General features: G+C 38.4%; 1 protein-coding gene across 1 annotated transcript; it reads left to right on the top strand.

Annotated features, from left to right (window-relative positions):
* Window positions 1–14,931: 14,931 nt before the first annotated feature.
* LOC134847545 (kelch-like protein 18) lies at window positions 14,932–23,412 on the top strand. The gene is made up of 8 exons (XM_063864607.1): window positions 14,932–15,114; window positions 15,700–15,828; window positions 16,134–16,398; window positions 16,557–16,723; window positions 20,626–20,854; window positions 21,134–21,395; window positions 21,840–22,079; window positions 22,477–23,412. The coding sequence occupies exons 1-8, from the start codon at window positions 14,936–14,938 to the stop codon at window positions 22,779–22,781; spliced, it is 1,776 nt and encodes a 591-aa protein (XP_063720677.1). The 5' UTR covers window positions 14,932–14,935; the 3' UTR covers window positions 22,782–23,412.
* Window positions 23,413–23,435: the final 23 nt, after the last annotated feature.

The following is a 23,435-nucleotide window of genomic DNA, read 5'->3' as shown; positions in this document are numbered from 1 at the left end:
CAAAAACAACACTAACTCAAACTGAATCCTAGGCGCCTGGTTTGAGATCAAAAGGAGCGGTTACGAAAGCTGACTTACAAGAGAAGAAGCAGCAATATTAGACTTTAGCACACCTGCTGCAAGGCAAGGACGAAGCGGGCAGCTGCGGATAAACACCAAACAGAATGAGGGCAAGAAGTGTCGGCGGTTAGTTAATTGCGTTTTGAGATTTGGTCTGTTAGTGCTTTTTGAATTTTCCTTTCTCGTGGTCAGTAGTGCATCGGACATTGTTCAATTACCACGTTCCTGAGGTGTACCCTCGACAAAAATTATTTAAAGACGTGTTAAATTTTCCAAGAAACATGAATAAATTTAGTAATAGCCAATATTGGCTTAGATTGCGGAAAGAGTGTCTGGATACCGATACAATACCTCTGATTTGCGTTTCAATGTGCCCGAGAATGCTTTTTTTTGCAGAAAGCGGATCATAGCTTTCATTTTAGGCCATTTAGGATAGAGAGGGGTAGAGTAAAGGAGGATATCGTTAAGGCAGCGAAACATTTGAATAGGGGTAAGGATCAGAGCTAGGAGAACAATTGATGCGAGGTTATTGCCATCAGATATAACTGCGTTCTGTGTCAAGAAAGGTAAAACGCTTCGGCCGCGCGCCTCTGCCATTCTATGAAACTTGAAAAAAAAGCTTATAGACAAGTCAGACTCCTGAGAAAGGTACACAGGAACGCACCTAATGTAATAGTTGAAATAAACTGCCGTGATGGGTGGAGTATTCACTGTCTACGGAACCTAAACATGCAGTCCGAGACAATTTCAAGGATGTTTAATTTTTAGCAAATACGGACAATTTTTGTCGTTACTTAAGAAGCAAGACGTGCATTAAAAAAAATACGAAATTGAAGCGGCTGCAAAGTCATACATAGTAGAAAACGTCAGACTCCAAGAGATAAGGGAATTGCAAAGGCTAGGAACTATCTCAAAAACAAAATGATACCTTTCGATTAGGGACTTATGTTTTTGCGCCTTGTAAAACACTCATTTCAAGCAAATCTGCTTCAACTACTGGAATCAGGTGAATTTGAGAGAAATGAGAAAATGAATGTTTCAGTTGTTCTAAAAGTTTTAAAAATCTTGAACAAAGAACTATTATAGACTGTCTAAGTTACCTCTCTACACCTGTTTTTCTTATTAGAAACTGAACAAAACACTAGCTAGTCTTTTTTTATAAGTTCGAGGGGGCCCCAAATTGGAACCAACACTGAACCGGCAAGTGAAATGATAGAGAATACCAATAAGGACTCTGAAGAGAGTATCAGTTCCTTTGATATGAAAAGCTTGTACACGAATGGTTCATTTAAAGAGGCCATTGAAATTGCGCTTTAATACATAAAGCCAGAGAGAGCCAACTGACCAGTCAAGAAGTGCAGTGAACGGCCTTTTAAAAATGGCTGTTAGTAAAATTCATTTTAAGAGCAGCGACACAAAGTTTTTACGGAAGGATGAATTGGCTACGTGTGCATCCTTAGTAGTCATGTTGGCCAATCATTGGTTGAAGTCTATGAGAACGTTCTGGTTAGGTGTATACCTCAAAAAGTTAATATTGTAGAGAAAATGAACGGAGAATTCCAAAAATGCAAAAGAAGGGTGAGTGACTTTCAAAACCAAGGCAGAGGAAAACAGGATTGTTTGAATTCGTATCAGAAAGACTGTGAAGGCATCTCGGATGACGACTTAGAAGGTAAATTGGAAAAAAATTAGTTCGACAAATTTTGCTCTGAGAGGCTTGAATGTGAACTGACAATAACAGGTGTGTAGTTTCTCCTATGATACGTCAACGATAATGTCAGGATTTTAAAAAGCGACGGCGACCCGAACTTGGTTTTGTAAGTTGCCTAAAATCTACACACTAATTTATATTTCACCGCTAAAACATCTAAAGAGAACGGTGACTTGGTTTTTCAGGACATAAAATTTTTTTTAGATGGCAACAAGAAGTTAGATTTCGATGTTATCAAAAATCAACGGATACTGTCAAGTTTTCAAGTTCGAGAAATTGCAACATACTGCAAAACAAAATGAACATATTGGACAGTACTATGCAGAGCGTTTCAAACAAGATATCTGAATAGGAACTTCACTATGAAGCAGTGTTGATCAATTGACAGCAAAGAGATTAAAATCAATACCCAGTTGATTGGTCATGCAATGTTGAGTCGGGAATGTTAAGCAAAATTACTTGAGGCAGAATTTTTACCAACTAGGAGGTAAGTTCGGGCAACAAGTGACAACGACAAGCGATGATAAACACCAAATATTCATGCTACAGCAGAGGAACCAGAGTCAAATTTTGAATTTCAAAGAAAATCGGCCTTAAACTCATAGTCAGAGACTCAAATGGTACTCAAATTTAGCAAGATAGACTTGAAAGAGGTGAAATTTCTCTTGGACTCAGAGTCAATGACTCTAAGAGTACCCAAGATTTGAACAAAGAGACTTTAAGACTTTAAATTTCACTTGAGCCTTGAATCAAAGATGAGCACAAGATCAAAAAGATAGTATTAAGATCTAAATTGGACTCTGGTACAAAGAGTTCAAGTTTGAACAGGATTTGGAAGTAAGATAAATAGAGAGGATTTGCTAATGATGTTTTGCCATACTGCCAAAACAGCAGATAGTTCACCTTCAGAGAATGGAGGACCGTCAATTATTTGATGGGAGCACAGAGAGCTGTTTTTGAGATCGTGCCACAGAACTATATTTTCGATCAATATTTGATAGAGATTGATATAGTTGATGGCCTTTTTAACGGAGTAGGTCTTGCAGTGATTCAAAAAACTCTCAATTTGGCATATATCACATTTATCAGTTGTTCTTGTTTGGGTTTTTCCAGCGATTCGATGAAATGAGCAAGAGAGTTGGACAAAACAATTTGAAACATCAATTAGGGATAAAATGAGAAATGAGGCAACCGAATCTTTTGGGACTAAAAATTAAGTGTTAGTTTCAACTTCTGAATTCATGTCGCGTGTTGAGCCCTGGCCTCAGTTTTCAACTGTGCAGCGCTTATATTTTTGGAACTTCTTTGCGTTGTTTGACTGATCTTTCACCAACTCAACTGTGCAGTGGTCGCTTTCTCCTCACCTTGTCGTCTGTGTATGCTTACTGGTGTTTCCTCTTTCTTGTGTTCTTTATGCCATGTGACCAAATGTCGAACAGTATGTCCAACATAGGTAGAATTACAACCAAAACCAGACAATTTGTGGACTACGTTGGATTTCAGATCACCCAAAAAAAGTTGACTTATGGGTTTAAACACTGGTTATCATTTTGAGTGTCGTAAAACCAATTTATGCGTTGATGATGCTACGCAACTTGTTTGCCAACAGTTAAATTTACTCGAGAGAAGAGAATAAAAATGAGGGGAGAAGATAGTTTATTGTTGTGGTTTGACGTTGTCATTATTTTTTTAAGCAGCCGCAGAACAACTCTTTTTCTCCTGAGACAATCGGAGTGGTCATCAAGAATTTGTAGGACAGAGGATTGTATTCGAGCCACCATTTACTAATGAAGGAAAATCGTCTCAAATTTATTGGAGAAACTGATAGAAAGAAGGACTCAACCCATCTGGACTGAAAATCATGGTTTCAAATTAAAGCAGAATTGAGAAAGCGAGGTAATCAAAGGGTACAGCGAGCTTCAAAAACAACACTAACTCAAACTGAATCTTAGGCGCCTGGTTTGAGATCAAAAGGAGCGGTTACGCAAGCTGACTTACAAGAGAAGAAGCAGCAATATTAGACTTTAGCACACCTGCTGCAAGGCAAGGACGAAGAGGGCAGCTGCGGATAAACACCAAACAGAAGGAGGGCAAGAGTTGTCGGCGGTTAGTTAATTGCGTTTTGAGATTTGGTCTGTTAGTGCTTTTTGAATTTTCATTTCTCGTGGTCAGTAGTGCATCGGACATTGTTCAATTACCAAGTTCCTGAGGTGTACCCTCGACAAAAATTATTTAAAGACGTGTTAAATTTTCCAAGAAACATGAATAAATTTAGTAATAGCCAATATTGGCTTATATTGCGGAAAGAGTGCCTAGATACCAATACAATACCTCTGATTTGCGTTTCAATGTGCCCGAGAATGCTTTTTTTTTGCAGAAAGCGGATCATAGCTTTCATTTTAGGCCATTTAGGATAGAGACGGGTAGAGCAAAGGAGGATATCGTTAAGGCAGCGAAACATTTGAATAGGGGTAAGGATCAGAGCTAGGAGAACAATTGATGCGAGGTTACCTTTCTTGACTGCGTTCTGTGTCAAGAAAGGTAAAACGCTTCGGCCGCGCGCCTCTGCCATTCTATGAAACTTGAAAAAAAAGCTTATAGACAAGTCAGACTCCTGAGAAAGGTACACAGGAACGCGCCTAATGTAATAGTTGAAATAAATTGCCGTGATGGGTGGAGTATTCACTCTCTATGGAACCTAAACATCCAGTCCGAGACAATTTCAAGGATGTTTAATTTTTAGCAAACACGGACAATTTTTGTCGTTACTGAAGAAGCAAGACGTGCATGAAAAAATAATACGAAATTGAAGCGGCTGCAAAGTCATACATAAAAGAAAACGTCAGACTCCAAGAGATAAGGGAAGTGCAAAAGCTAGGAACTATCTCAAAAACAAAATGATACCTTTCGATTAGGGACTTATGTTTTTGCGCTTTTTAAAACACTCATTTCAAGCAAATCTGCTTCAACTACTGGAATCAGGTGAATTTGAGAGAAATGAGAAAATGAATGTTTCAGTTGTTCTAAAAGTTTTAAAAATCTTGAAAAAGAACTATTATAGACTGTCTAAGTTACCTCTCTACACCTGTTTTTCTTATTAGAAACTGAACAAAACACTAGCTAGTCTTTTTTTATAAGTTCGAGGGGGCCCCAAATTGGAACCAACACTGAACCGGCAAGTGAAATGATAGAGAATACCAATAAGGACTCTGAAGAGAGTATCAGTTCCTTTGATATGAAAAGCTTGTACACGAATGGTTCATTTAAAGAGGCCATTGAAATTGCGCTTTAATACATAAAGCCAGAGAGAGCCAACTGACCAGTCAAGAAGTGCAGTGAACGGCCTTTTAAAAATGGCTGTTAGTAAAATTCATTTTAAGAGCAGCGACACAAAGTTTTTACGGAAGGATGAATTGGCTACGTGTGCATCCTTAGTAGTCATGTTGGCCAATCATTGGTTGAAGTCTATGAGAACGTTCTGGTTAGGTGTATACCTCAAAAAGTTAATATTGTAGAGAAAATGAACGGAGAATTCCAAAAATGCAAAAGAAGGGTGAGTGACTTTCAAAACCAAGGCAGAGGAAAACAGGATTGTTTGAATTCGTATCAGAAAGACTGTGAAGGCATCTCGGATGACGACTTAGAAGGTAAATTGGAAAAAAAATTAGTTCGACAAATTTTGCTCTGAGAGGCTTGAATGTGAACTGACAATAACAGGTGTGTAGTTTCTCCTATGATACGTCAACGATAATGTCAGGATTTTAAAAAGCGACGGCGACCCGAACTTGGTTTTGTAAGTTGTCTAAAATCTGCACACTAATTTATATTTCACCGCTAAAACATCTAAAGAGAACGGTGACTTGGTTTTCCAGGACATAAAATTTTTTTTAGATGGCAACAAGAAAGTTAGAATTCGATGTTATCAAAAATCAACGGATACTGTCAAGTTTTCAAATTCGAGAAATTGCAACATACTGCAAAACAAAATGAACATATTGGACAGTACTATGCAGAGGGTTTCAAACAGGATATCTGAATAGGAACTTCACTATAAAGCAGTGTTGATCAATTGACAGCAAAGAGATTAAAATCAATACCCAGTTGATGGGTCATGCAATGTTGAGTCGGGAATGTTAAGCAAAGTTACTTGAGGCAGAATTGTGTCCAAATAGGAGGTAAATTCGGGCAACAAGTGTAAGGACAAGCGAGATGATGAACACCAAATATTCATGCTACAGCAGAGGAACCAGAGTCAATTTTTGTCAAAGATGGTGCGCAGCATAACCATTGCCGAATGAGTATTTAACAGGAAACTGTAACAGTCGCCTACTTATGTCCCATGTGGGGTTAAGAAAAAAAGGCCCTATAACCATTGGCTCAAGGGTCAGGGACACTGTCTGTTGTGCTTTTATACCTCATTCGGTCGGAGCCAATTCGGTTCTCGTAAGACATGAGACTACAAATTTTTACCAACTAGGAGGTAAGTTCGGGCAACAAGTGACAAGGACAAGCGAGATGATAAACACCAAATATTCATGCTACAGCAGAGGAACCAGAGTCAAATTTTGAATTTCAAAGAAAATCGGCCTTAAACTCATAGTCAGAGACTCAAATAGTACTCAAATTTAGCAAGATAGACTTGAAAGAGGTGAAATTTCTCTTGGACTCAGAGTCAATGACTCTAAGAGTACCCAAGATTTGAACAAAGACACTTTAAGACTTTAAATTTCACTTGAGCCTTGAATCAAAGATGAGCACAAGATCAAAAAGATAGTATTAAGATCTAAATTGGACTCTGGTACAAAGAGTTCAAGTTTGAACAGGATTTGGAAGTAAGATAAATAGAGAGGATTTGCTAATGATGTTTTGCCATACTGCCAAAACAGCAGATAGTTCACCTTCAGAGAATGGAGGACCGTCAATTATTTGATGGGAGCACAGAGAGCTGTTTTTGAGATCGTGCCACAGAACTATATTTTCGATCAATATTTGATAGAGATTGATATACTTGATGGCCTTTTTAACGGATTAGGTCTTGCAGTGATTCAAAAAACTCTCAATTTGGCATATATCACATTTATCAGTTGTTCTTGTTTGGGTTTTTCCAGCAATTCGATGAAATGAGCAAGAGAGTTGGACAAAACAATTTGAAACATCAATTAGGGATAAAATGAGAAATGAGGCAACCGAATCTTTTGGGACTAAAAATTAAGTGTTAGTTTCAACTTCTGAATTCATGTCGCGTGTTGAGCCCTGGCCTCAGTTTTCAACTGTGCAGCGCTTATATTTTTGGAACTTCTTTGCGTTGTTTGACTGATCTTTCACCAACTCAACTGTGCAGTGGTCGCTTTCTCCTCACCTTGTCGTCTGTGTATGCTTACTGGTGTTTCCTCTTCCTTGTGTTCTTTATGCCATGTGACCAAATGTCGAACAGTATGTCCAACATAGGTAGAATTACAACCAAAACCAGACAATTTGTGGACTACGTTGGATTTCAGATCACCCAAAAAATGTTGACTTATGGGTTTAAACACTGGTTATCATTTTGAGTGTCGTAAAACCAATTTATGCGTTGATGATGCTACGCACCTTGTTTGCCAACAGTTAAATTTACTCGAGAGAAGAGAATAAAAATGAGGGGAGAAGATAGTTTATTGTTGTGGCTTGACGTTGTCATTATTTTTTTAAGCAGCCACAGAACAACTCTTTTTCTCCTGAGACAATCGGAGTGGTCATCAAGAATTTGTAGGAAGAGGATTGTATTCGAGCCACCATTTACTACTGAAGGAAAAGCGTCTCAAATTTATTGGAGAAACTGTAGAAAGAAGGACTCAACCCATCTGGACTGAAAATTATGGTTTCAAATTAAAGCAGAATTGAGAAAGCGAGGTAATCAAAGGGTACAGCGAGCTTCAAAAACAACACTAACTCAAACTGAATCTTAGGCGCCTGGTTTGAGATCAAAAGGAGCGGTTACGCAAGCTGACTTACAAGAGAAGAAGCAGCAATATTAGACTTTAGCACACCTGCTGCAAGGCAAGGACGAAGAAGAGGGCTGCTGCGGATAAACACCAAACAGAAGGAGGGCAAGAGTTGTCGGCGGTTAGTTAATTGCGTTTTGAGATTTGGTCTGTTAGTGCTTTTTGAATTTTCATTTCTCGTGGTCAGTAGTGCATCGGACATTGTTCAATTACCAAGTTCCTGAGGTGTACCCTCGACAAAAATTATTTAAAGACGTGTTAAATTTTCCAAGAAACATGAATAAATTTAGTAATAGCCAATATTGGCTTATATTGCGGAAAGAGTGCCTAGATACCAATACAATACCTCTGATTTGCGTTTCAATGTGCCCGAGAATGCTTTTTTTTGCAGAAAGCGGATCATAGCTTTCATTTTAGGCCATTTAGGATAGAGACGGGTAGAGCAAAGGAGGATATCGTTAAGGCAGCGAAACATTTGAATAGGGGTAAGGATCAGAGCTAGGAGAACAATTGATGCGAGGTTATTGCCATCAGATATAACTGCGTTCTGTGTCAAGAAAGGTAAAACGCTTCGGCCGCGCGCCTCTGCCATTCTATGAAACTTGAAAAAAAAGCTTATAGACAAGTCAGACTCCTGAGAAAGGTACACAGGAACGCGCCTAATGTAATAGTTGAAATAAATTGCCGTGATGGGTGGAGTATTCACTGTCTATGGAACCTAAACATCCAGTCCGAGACAATTTCAAGGATGTTTAATTTTTAGCAAACACGGACAATTTTTGTCGTTACTGAAGAAGCAAGACGTGCATGAAAAAATAATACAAAATTGAAGCGGCTGCAAAGTCATACATAAAAGAAAACGTCAGACTCCAAGAGATAAGGGAAGTGCAAAGGCTAGGAACTATCTCAAAAATAAAATGATACCTTTCGATTAGGGACTTATGTTTTTGCGCCTTTTAAAACACTCATTTCAAGCAAATCTGCTTCAACTACTGGAATCAGGTGAATTCGAGAGAAATGAGAAAATGAATGTTTCAGTTGTTCTAAAAGTTTTAAAAATTTTGAACAAAGAACTATTATAGACTGTCTAAGTTACCTCTCTACACCTGTTTTTCTTATTAGAAACTGAACAAAACACTAGCTAGTCTTTTTTTATAATTTCGAGGGGGCCCCAAATTGGAACCAACACTGAACCGGCAAGTGAAATGATAGAGAATACCAATAAGGACTCTGAAGAGAGTATCAGTTCCTTTGATATGAAAAACTTGTACACGAATGGTTCATTTAAAGAGGCCATTGAAATTGCGCTTTAATACATAAAGCCAGAGAGAGCCAAGTGACCAGTCAAGAAGTGCAGTGAACGGCCTTTTGAAAATGGCTGTTAGTAAAATTCATTTTAAGAGCACCGACACAAAGTTTTTACGGAAGGATGAATTGGCTACGTGTGCATCCTTAGTAGTCATGTTGGCCAATCATTGGTTGAAGTCTATGAGAACGTTCTGGTTAGGGGTATACCTCAAAAAGTTAATATTGTAGAGAAAATGAACGGAAAATTCCAAAAATGCAAAAGAAGGGTGAGTGACTTTCAAAACCAAGGCAGAGGAAAACAGGATTGTTTGAATTCGTATCAGAAAGACTGTGAAGGCATCTCGGATGACGACTTAGAAAGTAAATTGGAAAAAATTAGTTCGACAAATTTTGCTCTGAGAGGCTTGAATGTGAATTGACAATAACAGGTGTGTAGTTTCTCCTATGATACGTCAACGATAATGTCAGGATTCTAAAAAACGACGGCGACCCGAACTTGGTTTTGTAAGTTGCCTAAAATCTGCTCACTAATTTATATTTCACCGCTAAAACATCTAAAGAGAACGGTGACTTGGTTTTTCAGGACATAAAATTTTTTTTAGATGGCAACAAGAAAGTTAGAATTCGATGTTATCAAAAATCAACGGATACTGTCAAGTTTTCAAGTTCGAGAAATTGCAACATACTGCAAAACAAAATGAACATATTGGACAGTACTATGCAGAGGGTTTCAAACAGGATATCTGAATAGGAACTTCACTATAAAGCAGTGTTGATCAATTGACAGCAAAGAGATTAAAATCAATACCCAGTTGGTGGGTCATGCAATGTTGAGTCGGGAATGTTAAGCAAAATTACTTGAGGCAGAATTGTGTCCAAATAGGAGGTAAATTCGGGCAACAAGTGTAAGGACAAGCGAGATGATGAACACCAAATATTCATGCTACAGCAGAGGAACCAGAGTCAATTTTTGTCAAAGATGGTGCGCAGCATAACCATTGCCGAATGAGTATTTAACAGGAAACTGTAACAGTCGCCTACTTATGTCCCATGTGGGGTTAAAAAAAAAGGCCCTATAACCATTGGCTCAAGGGTCAGGGACACTGTCTGTTGTGCTTTTATACCTCATTCGGTCGGAGCCAATTCGGTTCTCGTAAGACATGTTGTTGTTGTTGTTGTTGTTGTTGGGGATTCACAGCACTGCTGTTGGGAGTCTTGGTCCCGGCGTCTTCTCTAAAACAATGTCCACTTGTTTCTGCACGTGATACAATCACAGAATAATTGCCACGTGCACGTTGTCATTTCTGAAAATCTCTCGTTTACAAATTTCCACATCGTGTTTAAAATTCTCGTCTTGAGGCCGATTCGTTTATCAAAATGAATATATGGTTCTAATCGATTTACAATCCTACTGGTTCTGAAAACAAATTCGTTTCTCGCTTTTTCCGTTCTCACTTTTCGCATCTCAAAAATTTCTATATTTCTAGCCCGTGTGGTTCGCCTGTTTAACACTATTTCATTTCGTTCATTAGAATCAAGGCTGGCAAGAAGTAAGATGTTATTTAGCTGGATGAACATGGGCAGGGGTAAAATGTTTAGCAAGCGTAGTTCGTTGATGTACACTCCCGTTTTATTTCCAGTGATCCACCGGATTGCTTTCTTTTGAAATCGCTCCAACTGCAATTGATCCCCCCTCGATATATGTGTACATGAGAGTCCGTATAATAACACTGGGAGTATTAGTGACTTATACAGGCCTAACTTTACAAACGTATTTATCTTTGCTGATAGGTTTCTTCTCAGGAGGTACAGTACTTGGTTTGCCTTCTTTAATCTTGTTTCAATGTGTACCTTCCAACTTAAATCGCCCGACACAAAAATTCCCAGATCTTTCACAACCTTCGATGTTCCAAGCACTACACCAAAAAGCATAGAGTTGGCGTCTCCGCCCCTAAAACTTACTTTTGCACATTTATCTAGTGCTAATTCCATTTTGTTTTCAGTTACCCACTGCTGAATTTTGTCCAGATCTTCTTGAATTTCAATTGATGTTTTTTTGATGGAAAGTAGTTTAAGATCATCCGCAAAAATATATGGTTCAGAGAATTTGAGTACTTCAGGTAGGTCGTTAATAAAAATGCAAAAGAGCAGTGGTCCTAAAAGTGATCCTTGGGGAACACCACTAGTGACTTCTAAAACTTTTGAGCTGATATTGTCTACTCGTACAAACTGTTTCCTGTTTTTCAAATAGTCATAGAGTACCTCTAACATGCAGCCTCCTATTCCTATAAGTGCAACTTTCTTGAGTAGATCAAAATGCGGAACTTTATCAAAGGCTTTTGCAAAGTCAGTGTAGACTGCTACAATTTCTGCGTTTGAGTCATTGTCAAGCGCTTCATATATTTCTTTCAGGAAGGAGAGCATGTTTGTCAAAACTGATCTACCTTTAGTAAAACCGTGTTGATGTTTCGTCAAATACCAGGCAAAGTAAGGGTACAGGTCTTTGTATATACATTTTTCAAGGACTTTGCTGTCAATATTTAATAGCGATACTGGTCGATAGTTGTTCACCAATTTTCGGTCACCTTTTTTGTGAACAGGAGTAACTGCAGCTGTTTTCCATGAATCAGGTATTTTTCGTAGGCGTTTTACGTTTCTCAAAATTTTGTTCATCGGTTTGCATATATTGCGGTTCGTTTTCTGAAAAAAGCTAGGTGGCAACCCATTTGGGCCGCGTGACTTTGTTACGTCCAGAGTTGATAAAATCTCACTTACTGTCTTTTTCGATATATCAAAATTCGTTAACAAGGGATTTCCAAATTGAATATCTCTAATACTAAAACTTTCTTTAGGATTAAAAACTGAATGAAAGAAGTCGTTTAGCATGTTGACTTGTTCGTTTGGATTTGTGCTTTCAACTTCATCTTTTATGAGTAACTTAGGAAGACTTGTATGTTTATTCAAGTTCTTTAGGTGTTTAAAAATTACATTAGTGTTCCGTGTTCTAAACAATTCCTCTTGGTAGTTTTTCCTGTCCACTTCCGATGATTCAGTTACTAAATTTTCAAACAGTTTAACTTGTTGTCTTCTGTAGTTGGTCGGTTTGAGTATACATGATTGCCGTTTTGTTTGTAACTTTTTGATCAAATTTGAAGTGCTACTTGTTATCCAAGGTGGAAGTGATTGCCTATGTCTTGTTCTGAGAGGCACAAAACTCTTAATGATTTCATCCAAATATTGGGTGTACTCCTCATGCATTTTGTTAATGTTTGTGTGGCATACTGGTTCAAATGGGTTCTCGTTTATAAAATTGTTTATTCCTTCAAAATCGGCATTTCCAAAACTTCTAAAATTTTCCAAGTATGGTTTCGGCTCTGATACCGTGCATTCAATAGACAACATTATGGCATTGTGATCTGAGCAGTCATAAATCTTGGAAACGTTAAAATCTTGTTCGGCACTTGTATAGCAATTCCGATAGAAGGCTACGTCTAGTATGTTCTTCACACATGTTGGGAAATCTATCGCCTGCCTAAAGAGTCCATTTTCAAAAATTTGCAGTATTTGGTTTTCTTCCTCGTCAGTACTGGTGAGGGTGTTCCAGTTTGTTTCTGGGAAATTTAAATCCCCACATAAGAGAAACGGTTTGTTTTTAGGAATGGCTTTGATCAGTTGTTCAAATTCATGCACTTTGTATCTGTAATTACTGTTTTTTGGCGGATTGTAGAATGAGCCAATTATCATTTCAGTTTGATGAAGTTTTATACTACATAGCACACATGAATCAGGAATGTCATGTTTGGTGGATAAGTCCATGAGACTACAAATTTTTACCAACTAGGAGGTAAGTTCGGGCAACAAGTGACAAGGACAAGCGAGATGATAAACACCAAATATTCATGCTACAGCAGAGGAACCAGAGTCAAATTTTGAATTTCAAAGAAAATCGGCCTTAAACTCATAGTCAGAGACTCAAATAGTACTCAAATTTAGCAAGATAGACTTGAAAGAGGTGAAATTTCTCTTGGACTCAGAGTCAATGACTCTAAGAGTACCCAAGATTTGAACAAAGAGACTTTAAGACTTTAAATTTCACTTGAACCTTGAATCAAAGATGAGCACAAGATCAAAAAGATAGTATTAAGATCTAAATTGGACTCTGGTACAAAGAGTTCAAGTTTGAACAGGATTTGGAAGTTAGATAAATAGAGAGGATTTGCTAATGATGTTTTGCCATACTGCCAAAACAGCAGATAGTTCACCTTCAGAGAATGGAGGACCGTCAATTATTTGATGGGAGCACAGAGAGCTGTTTTTGAGATCGTGCCACAGAACTATATTTTCGATCAATATTTGATAGAGATTGATATAGTTGATGGCCTTTTTAACGGAGTAGGTCTTGCAGTGATTCAAAAAACTCTCAATTTGGCATATATCACATTTATCAGTTGTTCTTGTTTGGGTTTTTCCAGCGATTCGATGAAATGAGCAAGAGAGTTGGACAAAACAATTTGAAACATCAATTAGGGATAAAATGAGAAATGAGGCAACCGAATCTAGATTCCGACCGAAATTAGACTCTAGATTCAAGTAAATAACGTGAATAAGACAAGTCTAGAAGAAGTTTGAAGTTAGACTCAAGTTGTTTCATTCTCTGGACAATTGGGCAGCTTCAGCTGTCCACCTTCCCAGTCGAGGTTTTCTCTCCGTTTCTCCGAGTGCACTTCTTTCTGATATCTGTCGGGAACCAGGCAGCTCTGCTCGTACTGAATATTCCGGTAAAATTGCGTATAGCAATTTTACTCTAGTAACTCCTGCCAATTTTCCCGCGTTTGTTTCTCGAATCTTTTGATGATCCTAACTTCTGACTTTCAGTTGTCGCGAGAAACTTGAGCATGACATGGTCGATTCGAATTTTTGAAAAATTACTTGTCACCAAAATCAAGGTTAAACTTTCATATCAAGGTCAAACTTCCAAATATGACCGACTGGCACAAATTAAAATACAGTCTTTTCTTCCATAAGCCATAATCTTTCGCGTGAACTGAAATTGATTGTGGTCGACAAATGGTTTTGTTGTTGTTGGGGGCGTACCGATGTGGGGCACACTTCGACATTTGGCCAAATGGATTGAGGATCACAAGAAAGAGTACTTATTAGCAGGCATATAATGCGGCAGTCTGGGGAGCTAGCGACCACTGCACAGTAGAGTTGGGAGATACAAGAGCACTCAAGCAACTCAAGGAAACACTTTTTGTTGGAAGCGCCTCATATTAGGAGTTTTGTCCAAAAATAGAATAATAAACAAACTTTTCTATCGAAAATCGGAAATTAAATTAAGGTGACAGTAAGTAAAATAAGGAAATCTTAAAAGTTTAAGAAGTAGCTTTTACAAAATTTTTGTAATAATGCTTAAATTTGATTGAAGAATGTATTTTATTTTGTTTACATTATTATTAACGGGATGACGGACATAGTTCCGAAAAAGTTCGAATTCATTTTTCAATATATTTTTTGATAGTTTACCGCCGATAGATATTGTTGCCACTGATAAGATAGTCATTCATAAATAGTCATTAAGTATATATCATATAGGTTAACTTTTTTAAATCTCGTATCATATTCCATTTATTTACTGAAGTTTTCGGCCGTATGATCTTTTACTGGACGTATGGTCCGTTAATTTTTTCGTTGAAATATTTTTTGTGGCTTGTGTTCATGTTGATATGGTGGCTACCTCTTTCCAGATTTCACGTAGCTTGCAAAATCTGAACTTTCGCTCTTACTCAATATCATTTTTATTTTACCAATAAATAGTTTTTACAATAAGCATTTTTTCATTGTTCATCATTGGCTTTTTAATTCAGATGCTGGCATGTCTTTTCGGTGCAGCCGATCTCCGAGGTCGCACGGGGTCAACTTGGAGGAGACGTTGAGATATGAGGAGAGTAACTTTGGATCTAGGTTCGCAGGCGCAATGCAGGAGATGAGAAGAGAAGGCAAATTGTGCGATGTCATCATTAAAGTAGGAGAAAGACGCTTCTCCGCGCACAGGTAAGAAATTTTGCTTAGTTTAGTGCCTGTTTCCTCTTGTTTGCGTTTTTAAGATTTCTGACATAGGAAATCTAAGTTATAAGCAAAAATTTTCTTCACGCTTACAACCAAAAACAAGAAATTTTTAATTTGTTGGCATGCATGTGTTAGTTTTCTCAACTGCGTGAACGGAGTCCCAACCATCTCGACTTTCTTTACTTTCCTTTACGTTATACGTTTCTTCGCATTTTCCTAATTTGTAAAAATCCAGGGGTTTTTGACTGGGTGAAATGAAGGATGAGTGTATTAACTTGTCTACCGTCTGATTATTTTAAATATAAAATAGAAAGACAAAAAGAGAAAAAGTAAGAAAAGCAAAGTTTTGCATATTCCTTTTTGGTTATTTCGAAAGTTGTTCTGACTTCAGTTGTAATTTGTTCTATACTGAGATAATAATGAAACTTGGTGTAGTAGAAAGATCAAAAGTTAGACGGACAAAGGGAGTTTTTTAAAATCAAATTTTTGGTAGCATCTCGATAATATTAGAACTTGTTATCACACTTGCGTGTCTTGTTATTTTTAAAAGTCAAAGCAGACTGATTTCAGACTGGTATTGGCAGCGTGTATTCCCTACTTCCGCTCTATGTTCACTCTGGGCATGGCGGAGGACGACCAACAGGAGATCCAGATAGACGAGGGAAGTATAGACGCCATTGCAATGGAGACCTATATCAGGTAGGCAGGTAAAATTTCACAACCCGTAAAAGCTAGAAAAATGCACGTAGGGGCTAAGCAGAAAATATTCTGGGTGTCCTAATGAACTTAACGGTTCCTCTTTTGGTTCATGATGCCGGTTGAACGTAACGAATGAAATTTTATCTTAATATATCTTTCAAGTTCTTTGTTACCATATCTCTGAATAGTTCAGTAATACTGTGGAAATTATTGTCTCTTGTTTTCGTTTTTAAGTTTTAGCTGTTGGATTACCCATGTTTGAGAGAAAAAATGATTGTGTCGGTAACCTAAGTTGGTTGTTTTAGCTTCGCGTACAACGGCAAGCTACTCATTACACTATCAAACGTGCAATCATTAGTCACAGGTGCCTGTTTCCTGCAACTCACTGCAATCAAAGACGAGTGCTGCAGGTTCATGCAGAACAACATACACGTCAACAACTGCTTCGATATTCTGAAATTTGCCGATCTGTTTTTATGTGAAGGTTTGCACGCCGAGACGAAAAAATTCATCAGAAAACACTTTGCCGATTTTGTTCAGTCGTCTTTCCATCTTAACATATCGTTTGAAGTAAGTTGCCAGTGTAAAGTATTGCTTGTGAAATACTTTGTAGTCAAAAGCGAATGAAAGTTAGAAACCGAATTCAAATATTAGTGATTGACTTATATTTATCTGATTGACTAAGCTCCTCGACATAATTTGAGCACTGAAATATGGCCGTATTGTAGGATCTGCATATGTTGATCAGTGACGATGGTCTGAATGTGCCGAGTGAGGAGGTGGTCTATGAGGCTGTGATCAAGTGGGTTGAACACGACAGAGACAAGAGGAGTCACCTGGTGTCCCAGCTGATGGCCTGCATCCGATTCCCTTTAATGAGGCCACCATTTCTGAGGTAAAGCTCTTTCGAAATTTGTCTCGACCAGCAGCTCATCTTCTCAAGGCCATCGCTGCGCAAGATTCTCTAGCTGTCGCTAGTTTGCAAGCAAGCAGTGATATCTGCACAGTTGACGAGAGAATACGGCAAAAAGTTAAATATATATATATGCATGTCCCAGGAGTATTTGATTTTGAAAAGAAAAGAAAAGAAAAGAATAAATTAAGATAGAAACACATCTATCTTACACGTGATAGAACAAAAGCAAACAAAAGTTTATAGAAAGTTTTTGTTTCTTAAGGCTCTGGCTGGAAAAAGCTTGAAATGTTTTTCTAATTTTTCGTGTGCTGCAACTGCTTTTTCTCTAAGTCTGTTTTCTGCATAAGTTTCTCGTTTTGGCAATTTTGAATGAAGAATATGGTCTTGTTTTGAACTTGACTGTAATAGTTTGTTGTCATGGTTCTCTATGAGCTCGAAAATTGGAGTAAATGTAGAAGTAACACCAAGTTTAAGAGCCCTGCGCTGAACTTTGTCCACATCGGCCAATTCGGTCGAATTGGCACATGCCCATACCGGTAATGCGTAAGTAATTTTACTCTTACGCACCAAAATTTTGTATAAAATATCAAGGGCAGAGATGTTCATACCAAATGTCTTTAGTCTATACAAAAGGTATATACTGCTGGTTACTTTTTTGCATAAACTTTTGATGTGCGATGAAAACGTAAGCCTGCTATCAAATAATACTCCGAGAATTTTAAGCTCTTCCACTTGCTCAATACCATCAAAAGCTTGTGGTACTAAACTAATGTCATTCGGTTTGACAGTCATCAGTTTTGTTTTTCCCTCGTTGAGTATGAAGTTATTTGTGGAGCACCAAGTTTTAATTTCCTCCAAAACTTTCATCGTGTTTTCGTCCGAGCCGAACCCCGCTATCACAGAGTTTGCATCGTCCGCAAACTTTATAATTCTAGCACTGTTTGTACTCTCCAAATCATAGCTTACTGTGTTGAAAAGCGGCGGGCCAAGAACTGTTCCCTGAGGAACACCTTGGTTAATGCATAGCAAGTTCGAACGCTGAGAATTACTTTCCGTGAAAATTTTTCTGTCCTGAAGAAAATTTGCGATCCAATTGATTATGAATGGATTGATTTCCGGTCTAACTGATTGTAGCTTATCAATTACAATTGAATGCTGGGCTCTATCAAATGCTTTACTAAGGTCTATTGATAGTATCTGTATATAATCAGCTTTACTTTTCTGAAAAGAAGCAATTTCTTGCTGAAGACAAATCATAGCCGTTGTGGAAGACGCTGAATTTCTGAAACCGTGTTGGTTTTTAGGTAACCAGCTGTTGTACTGTGCTGAGATGAAGTTTTTCATAATAATTCTTTCGAAGAACCGAGAGATTACTGGGGTGATTGAGATGGGTCGATAGTCCTCAGGGCCCATAGGGGCTTTGCATTTGGCGATCGGAACTATTTTTGCAGTTTTCAGGAGTGAGGGGACTTTGGTTTGCAATATTGACAAGTTCAATATCTTTAACACTGGTTCTGCAAGCGAATGAGCGTTCTCCTTCCAGACCCAATACGGAATCTGGTCGGGTCCGGTAGCAGTTTGTTTTAATCGTTTGAGCTGGGAGTTTATTTGCTGTAGTGAGACCTCTGGGGAGTCATAACCTGATACGTTACATACATGCGGCTCAATATACTCCGTAGAAGTACAAATGTCCGCAAAGTATTGATTCAGCTCGTCAGGTTCGTGGTTTGCTGTAGAAGTTAAGTTTTTTCGGCCTGTTAAATAGTTCACTTCTTGCCACCAAGATTTGGTTCCACGTTTACTTTTTGTGAGATTCTTCTTTATCTCCATTTTGATAGCATTTTCTACTTCGGTTGAAATTCTGTCTTTTTTCTTCATGCGGTACTTTTTCTTGAAGCGATTTCAGCAGAGGAGTCATGTAATTGGGGTCTCTAGCTGAAAGACGCACAGTTTTTATAGGACAGGTAACATCTAGAAGTTCAAGTAACAAGTTATTTAACTGGGTAAAGGCTAAGTCTGGGCAAGAGTAATCAATAAGGGACATATCTACTCGGTCCAAAGTGATACCAAATACTTCTCTGTTAGCAAAACTTGCTTTTCTGAATGATGCGTGGTATCTTTCTGTTTTTTCTTGTAAGGGCTCACAGTAAACCGCTAAGTGATCTGTCGACAAATAGCAGTTTATGACGCTGGTTGGTTTGTAAAGCTCTGGTTTTGAGCAAAGAACTTTGTCCAGAATTTTTTCAAACCGAGTTGGATTTTTGTTAATTTGTACAAGGTCGCTAAAGTCGGTCAAGAGGTCACTGTTGAAGTTATTCAAATCTCCAGCAACGAGAAATGTGCAGGCTGGATTTTTTCTAAGTACTATTTCTCTTTTATCCAGTATATATTCTGCGAGTTGTATGTCACAGTTTGAGTCAGGCGGGTAATAAATACAGCCAACAAAAAAGTTTCGTTCATTCAGTACACAGTTGAGCCATAAAGTTTCCGAAAATGATTGATGCGAAGAGTCTTCAAACAATATACATTCAGTTTGTAATGATTTTAATGCGTAAATACACACACCCCCAGCTCTAGTTTTGGAAGTAGCATTGAAGTTTCTGTCAGATCTGAAAAGATCATAACCTTTTATATTCAGTGAGTCCGATAAAATAGAGTCATTTAGCCAAGTTTCGGTAATTAAACATAAATCAGGTTTCAGTTGATTGAGATCCAATATGAGGCTAGATATTCCATTTTCTTTTTTCAATGATCTTGCATTTATTAATAAAACAGACGGAGCCGGAGGACGTGCTAGTCAGACAGGGACAACAACCCCATCAACAAGTAATTTGAGATTACGGATTTTGATGGAATTTTTGTCTGTTCCAGTATTTATTAGTTCTCGTCTTTTTTTGAGGACTTTTCTTTCTTCAAGACGTTCTTCGCGGGTTAGATCAGGGGAAATGTAAACATTATTTTTCGTTCCAAACTTATCCAGAATTGCTTTGGATACAAGTAATTCGGCATCTGTTCTTGACGTTAATTCCACAATTAGTGTTCTGTCTTTATCCGGGTCGTATTTACCTGCTCGAATAACACCATTTATTCTAAGTTCTTCGAAACCCAATTTCAATGCTATGTTTTTGACTTTTTTGATGTCGTCAGTTTTCCGTTTGTAAACGTTGTCTTCAGAGCTCTCAGGCAAGCCGCTCACTCTGATGGTTTTTTTTTGTGACTTCAGACATAGATTGTTGAACAACATTGTTTGGGGTCACAACAGTTTCTTTTTCAGTTTTCATTTCCGTGAGTTGATCTTTGACTTCGTTCAGTTGCTTGGATATTTCTTCGAATTTTTTCTGAAACAGTAATGGTGCTTCGTTGTTTCGGTTATGTGATTCTATGATGCATGGTTCACATCTCCACATGAGTCCTTTGACACTACCGAGATAAGTTACAACCGGGGCTGGAACCCCTGAACACAGTTGATGAAACCACTTGAAGCACCCTGAACATTGTAAGGTATTCAAATTGCACTCATCACCACAAGAGCCACATGAATATTTCGGTGTCTTTTTCTTGTTTGGCATAGTCGATAACTTCCAGTTCCAAAATGATATAATCGTTTGTAGTTCTGTTGTCGATGATAATTTGGAGCGCACCCCGGCGCGCTCAGCAATTCATTGATCTGGAAACACTATTTAATAAGTTAATCACAACATTTTGAATAAAATGTCATTGAAAATCTCGCAAAAAGAAGGTATCAAAAAGAAACGGTTTGTAACGATGTTGCTAATCCATCTAAAAGCACACAAGAATTGCTTGACTAGTGAATATTCGTTTCCAGGTTGCAAAATAGCTGTTTTAATATGATTCAAATAAATAATTTTTAACGATTACAGTGACGTGGTATCCTGCAATGACCTCATCAAGTCCTCCCACGACTGTCGAGATCTGGTGGACGAGGCTAAGGACTTCTACCTTATCCCAGACAGAAGGGCTGCCATAGACCCAGTGAAGCTGAGAGGCAGATGTTGCCGGGAACTAGTGGGTCACGTGTATGTCATCGGGGGACTCACCTCGGCAGGGGATTCTGTCAATTTCGTCGAACATTTCGACTGTTTAAATGAGGCGAGTAAATGAAAAATTCCCACGGTATGAATGAAGTTTCAAGGACTACTAGGATGCCATGGAGATGACTGATTGCTATGGAGGGAAATGTTATTAACATCGCAAAAATTTTCCGAGAATTTGATATTATGGTGACTTTTGGGAAATGCGCAAAGACAAAGATCAAGTTTTCGTTTCAAATTTCATCGATGCTCACCATGATTGGCTTAATAAACAGACCTGATTGCTGATAGAATGCAAATTGATTGTTTGTTTTGATGACAATGAATTTTTTTGCAGAAATGGATGCCGGGTGTGCCCACCAAACTACCCCGCAGTCGTCTTGGCGTGGCAGTCCATAACAACAGTCTCTACGCCATCGGAGGGTACGACGGGTGTCGCCGACTGGACAGTGTCGAGAGGTATTCTCCTCTAGTGGAGGGAGGAGGGGTTCCCATTTCGGGGGGATGTTGGGAAATGTGTCCGAGTCTGAACACCAAGAGAAGTGTGCTGAGTGCGGTGGTGGTGAAGGACACTATCATCGTGTGTGGCGGATACAATGGTTAATGTTATAGAGAATAATTTTTGTATTTGTTACAACTGAACTGCGATTATTTTTATGAAGATGACAAATTTTAAGATGGATTTGGTTTTTTTTTTAAATATGTTCTGGATTGAACACGCGAACTAGCGAGCGTTGTGTTATCTTACGAGTTCGCTTTTTTTTCTATGGGAGCTCGCATGAAATGTGTTAACTTTTGTGAAGTTTTGCGGCATAGCATTGGCTATGTATTAGGTGTTCGATTCGACACGGATTTTTGGTGGAGATGTGAGGAGAGGACGTTGGACTTTCAATCTTCAGATCAGAGAAGCGTCGATTCCGATAGATGCTAAAAAAATTTTAGAGCTTATTTTTGCCGTTTTCCGCTTTTGTTTGCGAAGTGCAGCTTCGCCTCTGCGTTTGAATCCTTTTATAATTTACTATCCTTTTATCATGTAATCACAGGAATTGCATCATTGAACACGATCGAGCTCTACAGTCCTTTGGAGGACGACTGCTGGAGGGTGGGGACTCCAATGTTGAAGGCGAGGAGTGCGACTGGCTGCTGTGTGCTGGACGACAGGTATCTGTTTGCAATCGGAGGCCACGATGGACTGAGCATCTTCAAGAGCGTGGAGATGTTCGACGCTGAGAGCCAGGACTGGGTTATGGTTGCTCCTATGATGTCCAAGAGGTGTAGACACGGTTAGTTCATGCGACAAAATTAAAGAAGTATTCGCAAAACAATGAATCCTTGTGGAAGATGCGGAAAGAATTTAGGTAGCTGTGGACAATCAATTTTGTTTCCTTGTGAAATTTCCAATACCTTTCATGGCTTGCAATTATCTAGTTTTCCGTAATCTTACTGTTAAATGCAATGTTCCCCATAAATATTAAATTTTTGCTCATTTTGGACAATGACCATTGATTTAATCTCGAAGCCATACTTTCAATAAAACAATTTTAAAATTACATATAGTTTGCACGCGAGTTGTCTGGTATGATTTTTTAAATCTATCTCGTTCAAATAACAGGCATACAAAAAATGATAGGAATTTCTCTTTTATGGCTTTTCAAAACTCAGATAGTGATTGTGTTTAAGGAGCGGCAGTTCTGAACGGGAGAATCTACGTGTGTGGAGGCTACGACGGAAGCAAATTCCTGTCATCCTGTGAAGTGTACGACCAGTATCCCAATGCATGGTCCCCCATTGCACCCATGCAGTGTGCCAGGAGCCGCGTAAGTGTAGTGGCCAATGGAGGCAGACTGTATGCCCTCGGAGGTTTCGACGGAACTTCGAATCTGAGTTCGGTGGAGGTGTACAACCCGGAATCGAATACGTGGGAGTTTACGACTAGTATGATTTGCCATGAAGGAGGAATCGGGGCTGCCGTCTTGAATAAATGAACATGTGGTCAATGCGAAGATCTCATTCTTTGAGCTGAATCCTATATTTTGGAAGTTTATGTATAGTTTGATGGAGCGTAGAATCTTCTCGAATATTCTCGATCCATGAGTAGAAGGTTGTCAAAAACACTAATTTGTTTGAAGGATACATTCTTCTATTCGCCACCTTGAAAACACAAAACAATTCTCCTTGCTTATTTATTAGAAACACAGCTTTAGTTTGTAAATGCAAAATTATAAGGACGGATTTCTAGATGAGGGCGGAGAGTTCAGTTTTTTTTATTTCTGAAGCAATTATACTTGAATAGACCCCAGCAATCAGCAGAATGTTAGAGCTGTTAAGATTGTCAGCAAATCTTACGGACTACTCTGCAGCCAAGTTGAACGATATAATCACTATTCTCCCGAAGATATTAAAATCCGTCCTTGGTTCGATCCTAATCACTCCTTCAGTACTAATTTAGATACGGTGCTTATTTTCAATGCGTTTATTTCTCCGATTATTGATTTCATTTTCGTAGCTGGTGTGAAAACATATGTATTTATTCTTAATTATCAAACCTGCACTTCAATCAATTTTTCCTCGCCAATTAGCTTCAATTATTTGAGTTTTTCCGATTCCTGGAAACAATTGTAAATGTTCGAATCCTTTTG

Source organism: Symsagittifera roscoffensis, chromosome 6 (genome assembly GCF_963678635.1).
Source record: "Symsagittifera roscoffensis chromosome 6, txSymRosc1.1, whole genome shotgun sequence".
In the NCBI taxonomy this organism is placed as follows: domain Eukaryota; kingdom Metazoa; phylum Xenacoelomorpha; order Acoela; family Convolutidae; genus Symsagittifera; species Symsagittifera roscoffensis.
This window is presented reverse-complemented; position numbering and strand designations above follow the sequence as displayed.

Excerpts from the sequence above, each read along its gene's own strand:
- LOC134847545 (XM_063864607.1), top strand. The coding sequence starts at position 14,936 with ATGTCTTTTCGGTGCAGCCGATCTCCGAGGTCGCACGGGGTCAACTTG. Across the intron at positions 16,399-16,556 it reads ATCTTAACATATCGTTTGAA|GATCTGCATATGTTGATCAG; the intron begins GTAAGTTGCCAG and ends GCCGTATTGTAG. Across the intron at positions 21,396-21,839 it reads CGTGTGTGGCGGATACAATG|GAATTGCATCATTGAACACG; the intron begins GTTAATGTTATA and ends ATGTAATCACAG.